This window comes from Scyliorhinus torazame, chromosome 14, assembly GCF_047496885.1.
Source record: "Scyliorhinus torazame isolate Kashiwa2021f chromosome 14, sScyTor2.1, whole genome shotgun sequence".
Classification (NCBI taxonomy): Eukaryota; Metazoa; Chordata; class Chondrichthyes; order Carcharhiniformes; family Scyliorhinidae; genus Scyliorhinus; species Scyliorhinus torazame.
This window is the reverse complement of record NC_092720.1, coordinates 188665952-188678170: the sequence shown is the minus strand read 5'-3', so window position 1 is coordinate 188678170 and position 12219 is coordinate 188665952. Positions and strand designations below refer to the sequence as shown.

The 12219-nt window shown below is 47.8% G+C and overlaps 1 protein-coding gene across 1 annotated transcript in view; it reads left to right on the top strand.

Annotated features, from left to right (window-relative positions):
- The window catches only part of mrps18b (mitochondrial ribosomal protein S18B), a 47389-nt gene that overhangs the window by 30167 nt on the left and 5003 nt on the right, over window positions 1-12219 (top strand). Inside the window, exons 5-7 of the mRNA XM_072475332.1 lie at window positions 537-605; window positions 2773-2839; window positions 3695-3754. Coding sequence (XP_072331433.1) covers window positions 537-605; window positions 2773-2839; window positions 3695-3754 — 196 coding nt within the window. The remainder of the gene's footprint in view (window positions 1-536; window positions 606-2772; window positions 2840-3694; window positions 3755-12219) is intronic.

Genomic DNA, 12219 nt, shown 5'->3' with positions numbered 1-12219 from the left:
TAATAATAACCTTTATTGTCACAAGTATGACGTTACTGTGAAAGGCCCCTAATCGCCACATTCTGACGCCTGTTCGGGTAAGCTGGTATGGGAATTGAACCCGTGCTGGCCAAGTGCATCACAAACCAGCTGTCTAGCCCACTGAGCTAAAGCAGGGCAGGTAGGGTATGGGGCAAGAGGTTTAGAGGGGATGTGAGGAAATACTTTTTCACCTAGATGGCGGTGGGAATATGGAACTTGCTGCCTGAAAGGGTGGTGGAGGCAAAGACCCTCATAACATTGAAGAAGTATTTAGCTGTACACTTGCGACCCCAAGGCATACAAGGCCATGCTGGGCATCTGCAGCATTTTCTATTTCAGATCTCCAGCATCTGCAGTACTTTATTCTTCTATTGGCATAGGTGGTTTCTGTGCTGTGGACTCTGAGTAACTGTATGCCACTCGTCTTGCCGTCTTTAGTAAATCACCAGGCCCCTCTCTGTTCATGCGCCCCCTTTCAAATGGTCCTCTTTTAATGAGTTGTTTTTCTTCTGCAGAGAGGAGACAAACTCAGTGGCAATCCCTGCCCGATATGTCGAGATCCAAAGATTCAGGTTGACCACCGGGTGAGCATTTCCAAACGCCTGCGGGCTTTAATACTTCCTGAGATGCGGGTGACTCCTGAAAGTCTGCTTTTTGCAACCCTTTCTGTATGTGTCTGAGAAGGTGGCCGTGGGGCTTCAAATAACCAGTTTGCAGCAATGACTTGCCATGCCTGCTTGAGGAGTTAACCACACAGTATGGCCTAGACCGAGTAAAGATGGCAAATACCCAAGAACATTTGCAGAGTAATAATAATAATATTTATTATTGTCACAAGTAGGCTTATATTACACTGCAATGAAGTTACCGTGAAAATCCCCCAGTCGCCAATCTGGCGCCTGTTCGGGTACACTGAGGGAGAATTCAGAATGTCCAAATTACCTAACAGCATGTCTTTCGGGACTTGTGGGAGGAAACCGGATCACCCGGAGAAAACCCACGAAGACACTGGGAGAACATGTAGACTCCGCACAGACAGTGACCCAGCGGGGAATCAAATCTGGGACCCTGGAGCTGTGAAGCAACAGTGCTAACCACTGTGCTACCGAGCTGCCCGGGTAGTTGGGTTTTCATGGTCATTTTCAATGTTGACAGCGCTCTTTGGGGGGCAATTGTAGCACACTGGTAATGCCAGTAGAAGCCCAGAGTAATGCTCGTCATGTGTTCAAATCCCATCCTGGAATTGGGAATAAAGTTCTCGTCCCACTGATAATTAAACTACCAAAATAGCCATTTTTAGGAAAGGAAATTTACTGTCCTGCAGCAGTGTGATTAAATATTAACTGCCCCATGAAAGTTGCCTAACCAGCCAGTCAGATGTAGACCGCTCACCATCACCTGCTCAAGAGCGATTGGGGATAGGTAATAAATGCTGGCCTTGCTCGCGAAGCTCATATTTCATAGAACATAGAAAATAGGATCAGGAGAAGGCCCTTCGAGCCTGCTCCGCCATTCATTCCGATCATCCAACTCAATAGCCTGATCCGCCTTGCCCCCCCACATCCTTTGATCCCCTTAACCCCAAGAGCTATATCTGACTGTTTTTTGAAAGCTTACAATGTTTTCACCTCAACTACTTTCTATGGTAGTGAATTCCACAGGCCGACCACTCTGGGTGAAGACATTTCTCCTTGTCTCGGTCTTAAACGGTCAACTCCAGATCCTCAGATTGTGACCTCTGGTTCTGGACCCACCATCCGGAACCGTTTGGTATTTAAAAAAGGAAATATTTTTCTCTCACTTGTGGAAATTTACAATTCTGTTCTTCGTGTTCAAATTCCTCACTGTCCAGCTCTTATTTCTGCAATTGCCTCCAACCCTCAGTGAGCTGTGATCCAATTCTGTTTTTTTGCAAATCCCCAACTCCCTTTGCCCTGCCATTGGTTACCATGCCTTCCAGCTGTCTAGCCCCCAAGCTCTAGAATTCTCCCCCTAATCCTCCCTCTGTACATCTTGAGTAGATTTTTAAACCTACTCCCTTTCTCCAAGCTTTTGATCACTTACCCTGATCTCTGTAAGGATTCTATGAATCTAATCAAGGACTCAAGTGGTTTGTTGTTAAACATTTTTTAATGTTGTTGGGTGATTACCTATTAAGAAAGAATGGGCAGATTAGGGCTTTTTCATCTTGATTCAGCCGAGACTTCGAGGTTGGAGGCCTTCAAAATTGAGGATGCATTGGACAAATGTAATGCGGAAAGAATGTTCTGCTTGTGGGAGAAAATTGGTTTCATGAATCCAATAGGGAAATAAGGAAACATTTCCTCCACATGAGGGTGATTAGAATGTGGAATCCACTACCACAAAGGGATTTAAGTGAATATCTTTTTTTCCAATTCAGGGGCAATTTAGCATCCAATCCACCCCTTTCACATCTTTGGGTTGTTGGGGTGAGACCCATCAGACAAGGGGAGAATGTGCAAACTCCACACGGACAGTGACCCGGGGCTGGGATCGAACCCGGGTCCCTGGTACCATGAGGCAGCAGTGCTAACCACTGCACCACCATGCTGTCCAACATATGATGTATAAGTCCCAGCACAAATGCTTTGGCCCGAAAGGCCTGTTTCTGTTGTGTGTTCAGTATAATTCAGGAGTTACATTATTAAGAGAATGGCAAAACTAGGGCTGAGTTTATATTGTACTAACCGTATGATGCACCACTGAAACTCTTGGTTCCATTTCCTGCAGAATGTAAAGCTCCTGGAACAATTTATTTGTTCTCATTCTGGTACAATCTATCATCCGACCAGAACTGGTAAGCACCCAATTCATCACTTCATTTTGACTTTCAATACGTGGAGGTTCAATGATTAAACAAAATTAGAATTGACAAAACCAGCAAATCATGGCATTTTGTGGCTGAACACGACATACCAGAAAGCCACCAAGTCAATTTTGTGTCGATCATAGCCAGGGTGGAGAGGTTTCTGGGACTGCGCGAGTACAGTGGGTCTGACACTGTCCTTTTCTCCCCTCTGGGACTGGGTGGGACAGTGGGTCAGACACTGTCCTTTCCCCCTCTGGGACTGGGTGGAACAGTGGGTCAGACACTGTCCTTTCCCTCTCTGGGACTGGGTGGGACAGTGGGTCAGACACTGTCCTTTCCCCCTCTGGGACTGGGTGGGACAGTGGGTCAGACACTGTCCTTTCCCCCTCTGGGACTGGGTGGAACAGTGGGTCAGACACTGTAATTTTCCCTCTGGGACTGGGTGGGACAGTGGGTCAGACACTGTCCTTTCCCCCTCTGGGACTGGGTGGGACAGTGAGTCAGATACTGTCCTTTCCTCCTCTGGACTGTGGGGGTCAGGCACTGCCCTTGCCCCCATGGGGACTGTGGGGCATGGATAGGCACTGTTTCCCCCCCCCCCCCCCCCCCCCCCCCCCCCACCCCATTTGGACTGGTTGAGGCAGTTGGACAAGTTGAGGTTTGCTTCATCTTGACATTTATCCTGACATTGAGCACTTTGTAGGGAATGTTATTTGTGCAGTTGGACACTAATCTTCACTCAGTTCACCCTACGTTTTTGTGCCTAACCAGGTAGTTAGGATGTTGTTTTATTCTGTTACTGGGTAACTACTCTGCTTCATCTCATTCTCTATTTGATCCTAGGTGTCTGTATGAAACAGTACAAGAAGTTGACCAAAGCAGTACAGGATGCTAAGGATCATGGTAAGAAGCCTGGGCAATGGGGAACAGAATTATGCATAAATAAGGGAAAAGTGTTGCTAATTTGCTGTTGTCTCTTAATTTGGCTCTGTTTAATTACGTTTGCTCAAGAGTCGCCAGGTATCTTTCGATACCGCCACAAGGTTCAAAACCAAATACTGATCAAAGACTCGATACACCAGTTAGTAAGTTCAAAAGCAATGCTCATTTATTTACACACAGTCAAATATACTCATGCATTAGGGCAGCACGGTAGCATTGTGGATAGCACAATTGCTTCACAGCTCCAGGGTCCCAGGTTCGATTCCGGCTTGGGTCACTGTCTGTGCGGAGTTTGTACATCCTCCCCGTGTGTGCGTGGGTTTCCTCCCACAGTCCAAAGATGTGCAGGTTAGGTGGATTGGCCATGATAAATTGCCCTTAGTGTTGGGTGGTAACAACTTACTGGGTTGTGGGGATAGGGTGGAGGTGTTAACCTTGTGTAGGGTGCTCTTTCCAAGAGCCGGTGCAGACTTGATGGGCCGAATGGCCTCCTTCTGCACTGTAAATTCTATGATAATCTAAAACTCTACAACCTAAACTATCACTATTACTAAAAGCCTATACTTAGCTTCGGGTGCCCACTCAGTCAGATGAACAATGGCCGTTGCTCGGTTCTGAGGCTGCTGGGTTGAGCTGTTTACAGGATAGCAACTAGGAGCGTCTATCTCGTAGCGTGCGTTGACTTGGAACTTACTTGGTCTGGCATAGCTTTGGCAGGTTTCTCCTCGCTGAGAGCCAAGGCCAAGAGGGCGATTTTCTCTTGGGGAATCCTTTTTATATCCAAAAGGGCTTTGCGTGCTTTTGGGCGGGCCTTGAACCTGGCCTCAATTAATTGGCCTGTTTCTCAATCGTTCTTATCGATTTTCCTCCAATAGATGGGTGGGTTCCCTGGTTGCTGGGCGTGTCCTAGGTGGCCGTTGGGTTTGCTTTGTTTTAGTCTCCTCTGGCACCGGGGGGGTCTGTCTTAGCATTGTTTACCTAAATGTTGCCGTATTATTATGTAGATGGGTCTGCAGTATCATAGAACATAGAACATTACAGCGCAGTACAGGCCCTTCGGTCCTCGATGTTGCGCCGACCTGTGAAACCACTCTAAAGCCCATCTACACTATTCCCTTATTGTCCATATGTCTATCCAATGACCATTTGAATGTCCTTAGTGTTGGTGAGTCCACTACTGTTGCAGGCAGGGCATTCCACGCCCTTACTACTCTCGGAGTAAAGAACCTACCTCTGACATCTCTGTCCTATATCTATCTCCCCTCAATTTAAAGCTATGTCCCCTCGTGCTAGATATCACCATCTGAGGAAAAAGGCTCTCGCTGTCCACTCTATCTAATCCTCTGATCATCTTGTAGGCCTCAATTAAGTCACCTCTTAACCTTCTTCTCTCTAACGAAAGCAGCCTCAAGTCCCTCAGCCTTTCCTCATAAGATCTTCCCTCCATACCAGGCAACATTCTGGTAAATCTCCTCTGCCCCTTTCCAATGCTTCCACATCCTTCCTATAATGCGGCGACCAGAATTACACGCAATACTCCAAATGCGGCCGCACCAGAGTGTTGTATAGCTGCAACATGACCTCATGGCTCCTAAACTCAATCCCTCTACCAATAAAAGCTAACACACCGTACGCCTTCTTAACAACCCTCGGTCTTGTCTGAGAGCTATAGCTCTAATCAACAGACCTTGCACCTGCTTGCTTTTTCGGTATTGTCCAATTTTACCTGCATTCTTTGCAAAGTGTCCATTTTATAATCAGGACGTGGCCATCCCAGATGGTTACACACCCTCCTTGTGATCCTCAATGTGAAGCTTCACATTACTGCGTCGTCTTCGTCCACTGACCAAACGGGGCATCCATAATCAGGCTCTACTCTGCCTTGTCCTATGAAACAAATCATTTTAAATACATACATTATTATAAAACTCTACAGGGCGCTATGACAATGCATGCATTACAGAAAAATAAAAAAAACTGGAACCTCTAACTATCCTCAATAAACTATCCTCACTCAACAATCCCCAAAATAATCTATAACATCTTGAACTGTACAAAATAGCAGCACACAAATTTCTCTAGCCTGGCAGTCAGGTTTACATTTCTTTATTTAACAGAATACATAAAGAGAAACAGATGCACTTTAATTCATGTCAAGGGGTTCAGGGGTTTGGTGGAATCCAAAAATGGGGGACCTAAACCTGTATACCGGGGTGCGAGAGCGGTAGGCCCCCTTTCTACATTTCCTGACTAAGTGTCTGCATGACACTGCAAAGTATCGCCAGTACTAAGAGGGCTTCTATTACATACGATAGTGAGTACCAGGTGATAAACCTATCACACCAGGTCGGGGTATTGTTAGCTGTCGCGGGGCTAGCTATCTCTGGGTTCTGTGTATTGCGGGGGTGGGAATCATTCCCGGCTTGTGTGGTAGGGGTCAGGGGGGTAGCGTCCGCGCGCAACTGAAGGAATCCCGCTAAAATCCAGGTGAACATGACGGAAGTCATCTTCATCTTTCTGTCTTCTTCTTTGTCTTCCTCTGGGGTTCCTGAGGTTCCGGAGTTCGGTGAACACAAGCATAATATCTGTTATTATCTTGCTTAAGATCTCGTATGCCTGTCTGTCTGTCCTTTGTTGTCAATCTCCCTTTATAATTGGTCACCATCTGTGACACCCTCATTTAAAAATATTAAAAAACATTTTTTTAAAAACCAAATATTTGGGACAAGACATCCGAGAAAAATACTGACTTAGTGCGAGCTGTCTCGCAGCCTGTGCGATCTACCATCCTAGTGTTTGAGGATGGAAAAAGCATACGGAAGCAACCTAAGGGTCGCCAAAACCAGACAAAAGAATTTTGAACGTAACAAACCGAAATGGGTTGCGGCGGGTAAGAAATGGGTGGAATCCCCGGGTAGGACGGTGATCAATGCCGTATGGACTCTACCTGAGCGTAGCTGACCAGAGGGGGGGTCCTCAGGCAGGGCGGGGACCAGCGCCGTTTCTCCACTGCCTGAGCAAGAACGGGTAAGAATGTGGTCGTCGTGGGGGTTGCCTTGTCTGCTGACAAACTTGTACTAAACTCGTTTCTGTTGACAAACTAGTTCCTCTAACAGGCATTGGGCGTCAAAGGAGTGGTGACGTGGGGCCGTGAAAAACTTTCAAGTTTACAAACAACACGAACATTAACACTAACAACCAAACATATAACAAACATGGCGCAGGTTCCATCAGAAAGGACACCGTATCGCTCCATCGGTTCCTTTTTCTGCATCATCTGGACACCTCGCTGCTCAATAGCGAACAGGGTCCCAAAGGGATTTGTTTGGTGGGAGTCAGACTCTATGTCATCATCTTCGCCCGGCTGCTAAACTCTTGACTGTAGTAATCGTGCTAAACTTCTTGGGGCAAATTGGGGTCCATCTCATCATTCTGGATGAGCCTGAACGAATTGTCTCGGTGCCAGAATCGTGTGTCGAGGTTGGAGCTACTAGGTTTCAATCCGTAATCATCGGGCGGTGGGTCTGGGTCAGGGGCTTTGATACATGTAATCTCGAAGGGGTCAGTGGAATCATGCTCGGATTCGCTGGGAGTGGGGCCTGGTGCAGGGGGATAATCGTAACGTGGTGTGCTGTGGCTATCGTCATCGTGATCGCTATCACTGTCGCTGCTGGTTGAAGGAAGGGAGAGGTGGAGTCGTGCCTCTGGGGGTGGAGTTGAAGTCATGTCTGAGGACGGGCTGGACTGGTTGGGGGAGGGTAGGAAAACATCATCTGTGGGCGGGGCGTGCTCTGCTGCTGTGAGCAGGCTGTGGTGTGTGTGGCTATTCTACGAGCCATAAGCCTTGAGCTGGTTTATGTGAAACTGAGGATTCTTTTGCAGCCAGTCCGGATGAAATGATCAGTCGCAACACCTCGTAACTTTAACAGCTGTTTATTTCTCGGCGCCGGGGCTAGGACCACTGTGTGTCTCAAGAGTCACAATAGCAAGCCAAAGTCAATACATCTAACAGCAGTTCTTATACAGTTTTTGGCTCATTTCTGAGGGCAGCTCCCTCGCATTCCTATCTGTGCTCTCAGCTCAATTATAATTCAGCCCCCCTCAATTATAATTATCTTTAAGCCTAGTGCACCCATTCCCAAGGCCGTTACTGCAATTTGTCTGGTTCAAAAACAAGTGACCTCAGCCTGTCTTGGCATTCCTTCACACAAAGCTTTATCTAACATTTTGTTTTTCCCCTAAAGTTTGATTCTACCGCCAGACTACGTCATTCTATAGCTTGAGCCTGCTTGAGCCATATTCTCATTTATCGATCATCAGCCAAATTCTCAAAACCACGCAGACTTGCCATTGGGATATGTAATCTTGTACACCGAGGGGCTGACTTTGTCCGAAATGGAGTACAGTCCGGAGAATTTAGGGGAAAGGAATGAACTGGGATTGTATAGGGAAACCATCACTTGCTGCCTACTGCAAACTCAGTGGCGTCTACTGTTTTGTCGAAACAAGCCTTGCTCTGTTTCTTTCTGGTCCCAAGTCTCACAGCTGGGCTGCCTTTATGTTCTCTATCAATTGTTGTACAGCATTTTCATGCGTGAGGGCTGTGACTGCGGGGCTGGCCAAATCCAGTCTTAATAAATACTCTGTCCCTTTCATGGGGCGTCAGGTCATGAGGGTGTGGTGGGTGTATCCTGTGGACATGGATACCGTGTTCCTTAGAAACATTAAAGCAATTGGGAGAACTGAATCCCAGGTGCTGTTATTCTGCTGAAGCATTTTCCTGAGGGTGGCTTTTAATGTCCTGTTCATCCTCTCTACAATACAACTTGACTGGGGGTGGTATGCAATGTGAAACTTTTGTCGAATGCCGAAAATTGTAAGGACGTTTTTCATTACACGTCCTGTGAAATGGGAGCCTTGATCGGATTCTATACTGGGGGGGAAAGCTCCATCTTGTAAAGATGTGCTGTGTTAGTATTTTAGCTGTTGTCTTGGCCATATTAGTTCTCGATGGAAATGCTTCCACCCATTTTGTGAAGGTGTCTATGACCACCAACGCATACTTATAACCATTTCTGCAAGAGGGTAGGGATCCTATATAATCTATCTGTAGATTTGTCCAGGGTCCATTAACGGGGCGGGTATGACTAAGTTGAGCCTTTTTCGCATATCTGTCCGGATTGTTCTGGGCACAGATCAAGCAATTCTCTATGTAGTGGGTAACATCAGCTTTTAAATCAGGCCACCAGCAGAGCGGTCTGAGGTGGGTTCAATACCTTGGTGTCCATGATTGTCGTGGAACTGACAAATGATCTGGTTCCTGTCCTGGCTGAGAACTATATAAATGCCATCCTTTAAAATCACACCGTCATGTGTGGTTATTGCACTCTTGTATTTATCATATGGGGCTGGGAAGGTTCCCTTTAAAACTTCCCTGAGTTTCTCGTCCTCTTTCTGTGCCTTTGCTAGATCCTGAATATTGGTCTGTGAGACCTGAACTGCGTGTACTGGGGTGCTTTCGGGGGGGGGGTTCCAAAGATAACCATGCCTGGAGCCTGCCTTCGCTAGGGCGTCTGCTTTAACATTACCAGTGGGGGGAACAACGGTGATGACTGCGAACCTTAATTATTCCATATTTTCTATCCTTCGCTGTCTTTAAGATATGGCCGAGTAATGGGGCTGAGGGTAGGGGTTTACCGTCCGCGGAAACAAATTCTCGTTTCCCACAGGGGTAGGAATTCCGTCAAACTATTGCATACGTACAAGCTGTCCGAATAGATGTCTGCTGGGGTGGTCTACAATATAAGCGACTGCTGCCTACGAGCCTAAGTGTCCTGGCAACTTTAATGAGATCTCATCTAATTGGTCATGGCGTTCCTGGAGGAGCACGGCCGAAAGGGTTCGGTCGGTGCTTGCTACTTCGATAGCGTACGGGGAAAGTGGATCTGGGACCTGTAATTCAGGGGCTGTGCTGAGTGCTCTTTTTAAAGCATCCACACCACCCGTGTGCTGTGGAAGCCATTCCCAAGGTGCCTGCTTCTTGAGAAGTTCGGAAAGGGGTGCTGCTTTAGTGGCGAAACCGTCAATATGGTTTCGGCAGTAGCCAACCAGTTCTAAAAATGACTGGAGGGCTGAGACATTGTGGGGAAGGGGCAATTTGACGATCGAGTCAATTCTCTTTTGCTCGACCTCGCGTTTACCATGTGTGATCACTGTTCCCAAGTAAATCTCTTTCTCTTTCAAAATCTGGGCCTTCTTGGGGTTGACTTTACAACCAATTTCTTTTAGGAGCCCTAGGAGTTCGGCGAAATGTGCTCTACCTTTCTGTCTGTGTGTAGTAACAAGACGTCTACGTACTGGACCAGACAATCGGGGCTGGAAAAGTTTGCTAATCCTTTTGCCAGCTGTCGGTGGAAAATGGAGGGGTAGCTGTGGAAGCCTTGTGTAAGGCACGTCCATGTCCCTGGAATGTGAAGGTGAATTTGTACTGGCACGCTTTAGCCAATGGAATGGACCAAAAGCCATTACTAATGTTCAAAACCGAAAAATATTTTGACTGGAGTCCCTGTTTGAGCATGGTCTCGGGACTCGTGGCTACGGTGGGGGCTGCTGCTGGGGTTACTTTATTCAATTCTAGGAGCGTCTATCTCGTAGCGTGCGTTGACTTGGAACTTACTTGGTCTGGCGTAGCTTTGGCAGGTCTCTCCTCGCTGAGAGCCAAGGCCAAGAGAGCGATTCTCTCTTGGGGAATCCTTCTTATACCCAAAAGGGCTTCGTGCGCTTTTGGGCGGGCCTTGAACTTGGGCCGTTTCCCAATCATTCTTTCGATTTTCCTCCAATAGAGGGGTGGGTTCACTGGTTGCTGGGCGTGTCCTAGGTGGCCGTTGGTTTGCTTTGTTTTAGTCTCCTCTGGCGCCGGGGTGTCTCTTAGCGTTGTTTACCTAAATGTTGCCTTTTGTTCCCAGGAATGGCTCATTAGTATGTAGATGGTTTTGCGGTATCAGTCTTGTCTGAGAGCTACAGCTCTAATCAACACACATCTTGCACCTGCTTGCTTTTTCGGTATTGTCCAATTTTCCCTGCATTCTTTGATGTGGCCATCCCAGATGGCTACAAAAGAAAGAGGGTGTGGAGAAATCCTAGTTCTTTTACTTTGTGAATTGTCTGGATTTAAAGCTCTGCTGTGGGGTACTTCAGATAATGTAATAAGTTTGACCCTCTATTGATCCTATGGGTAATTGGGGGCCTGTTGGCTCAGTTGGCCAGATGGCTAGAGTGTGGTGCAGATTAATGGCCAACAGCGTGGGTTGGATTTCCATTCCGGGGGAGGTAGACTTGGGACTTGCCTCCTTTCCGTCCCTGGGAGTGGAAAACAATAACCAACCACCACTGACACGAAGAAAGCTGATAAGAAACCAGCTCAGGGACTTCCGGTTGTGGCCATGCCTGGATAGGTCGCACGTTCGGCAGCTCCCGCCGGGAACGGACTTTTGGGCTCTCTAGAGGGGCCCCAACGGCACTTGTTCGACGGCTTCCAGTGTTGGAAGATGACAGCAGGGTCCCCCCGACAGTATATGGATTGGACCAGGAGTGGAGCGGTGAAAAAAGGGATCTTGGAGCAGCGAAAAGGGAGAGGGAAAAAAGCAATATGGCGGCGGGTGGAGACCAAGCAGCATGGGCGCAGTGGTCGCAGGAGCAGTAGGGGTTTCTTAAACGCTGCTTTGAGGAGCTGAAAACCGAAATGCTTGCGCCAATGAAGGCGGCGATTGAGAAGCTGGTGGAGACCCGAGAGGTGCGGCAAAAAGCCTTGGAGAACGAGGACAAAATCTTGGGCCTGGCGGTGAAGGTGGAGGCACACGAGGCTCTGCACAAGAGGTGGGCGGAAAGATTTGAGGACCTGGAGAATAGGTCGAGGAGGAAGAATCTTCGGATTCTGGGTCTCCCTGAAGGAGTGGAGGGGCCCCATGCCGGGGCATATGTGAGCACGATGCTCAATTTGCTGATGGGCTCAATTGCCGAGGCCCCTGGAGCTAGATTGGGCGCACCGGGTCCTGGCAAGGAGACCCAAGGGCTGTAGTGGTGAGGTTTCACCGCTTTATGGACAGTGTATCTTGAGATGGGCCTAGAAAGAGTGGAGCAGCAGGTGGGAGAACACGGAGATCCGAATCTACCAGGACTGGAGTGCAGAGGTGGCCAAGTAGAGAGCTGGCTTTAATTGGACTAAGGCGGTGCTCCATCGGAAGGGGGTGAAGTTCGGTATGCTGCAGCCAGCGCGATTGTGGGTCACATTCCAGGATCGGCACCACTATTTCGAAACGCCGGAGGAGGCTGAGTTTTATACAGGCTGAAAAGTTGCACTCAAATTGAGGGTTTGTTGTTGGGGGGAGGGGGGAGAATGTTTGCTATATATATGGTTTTAACTACGT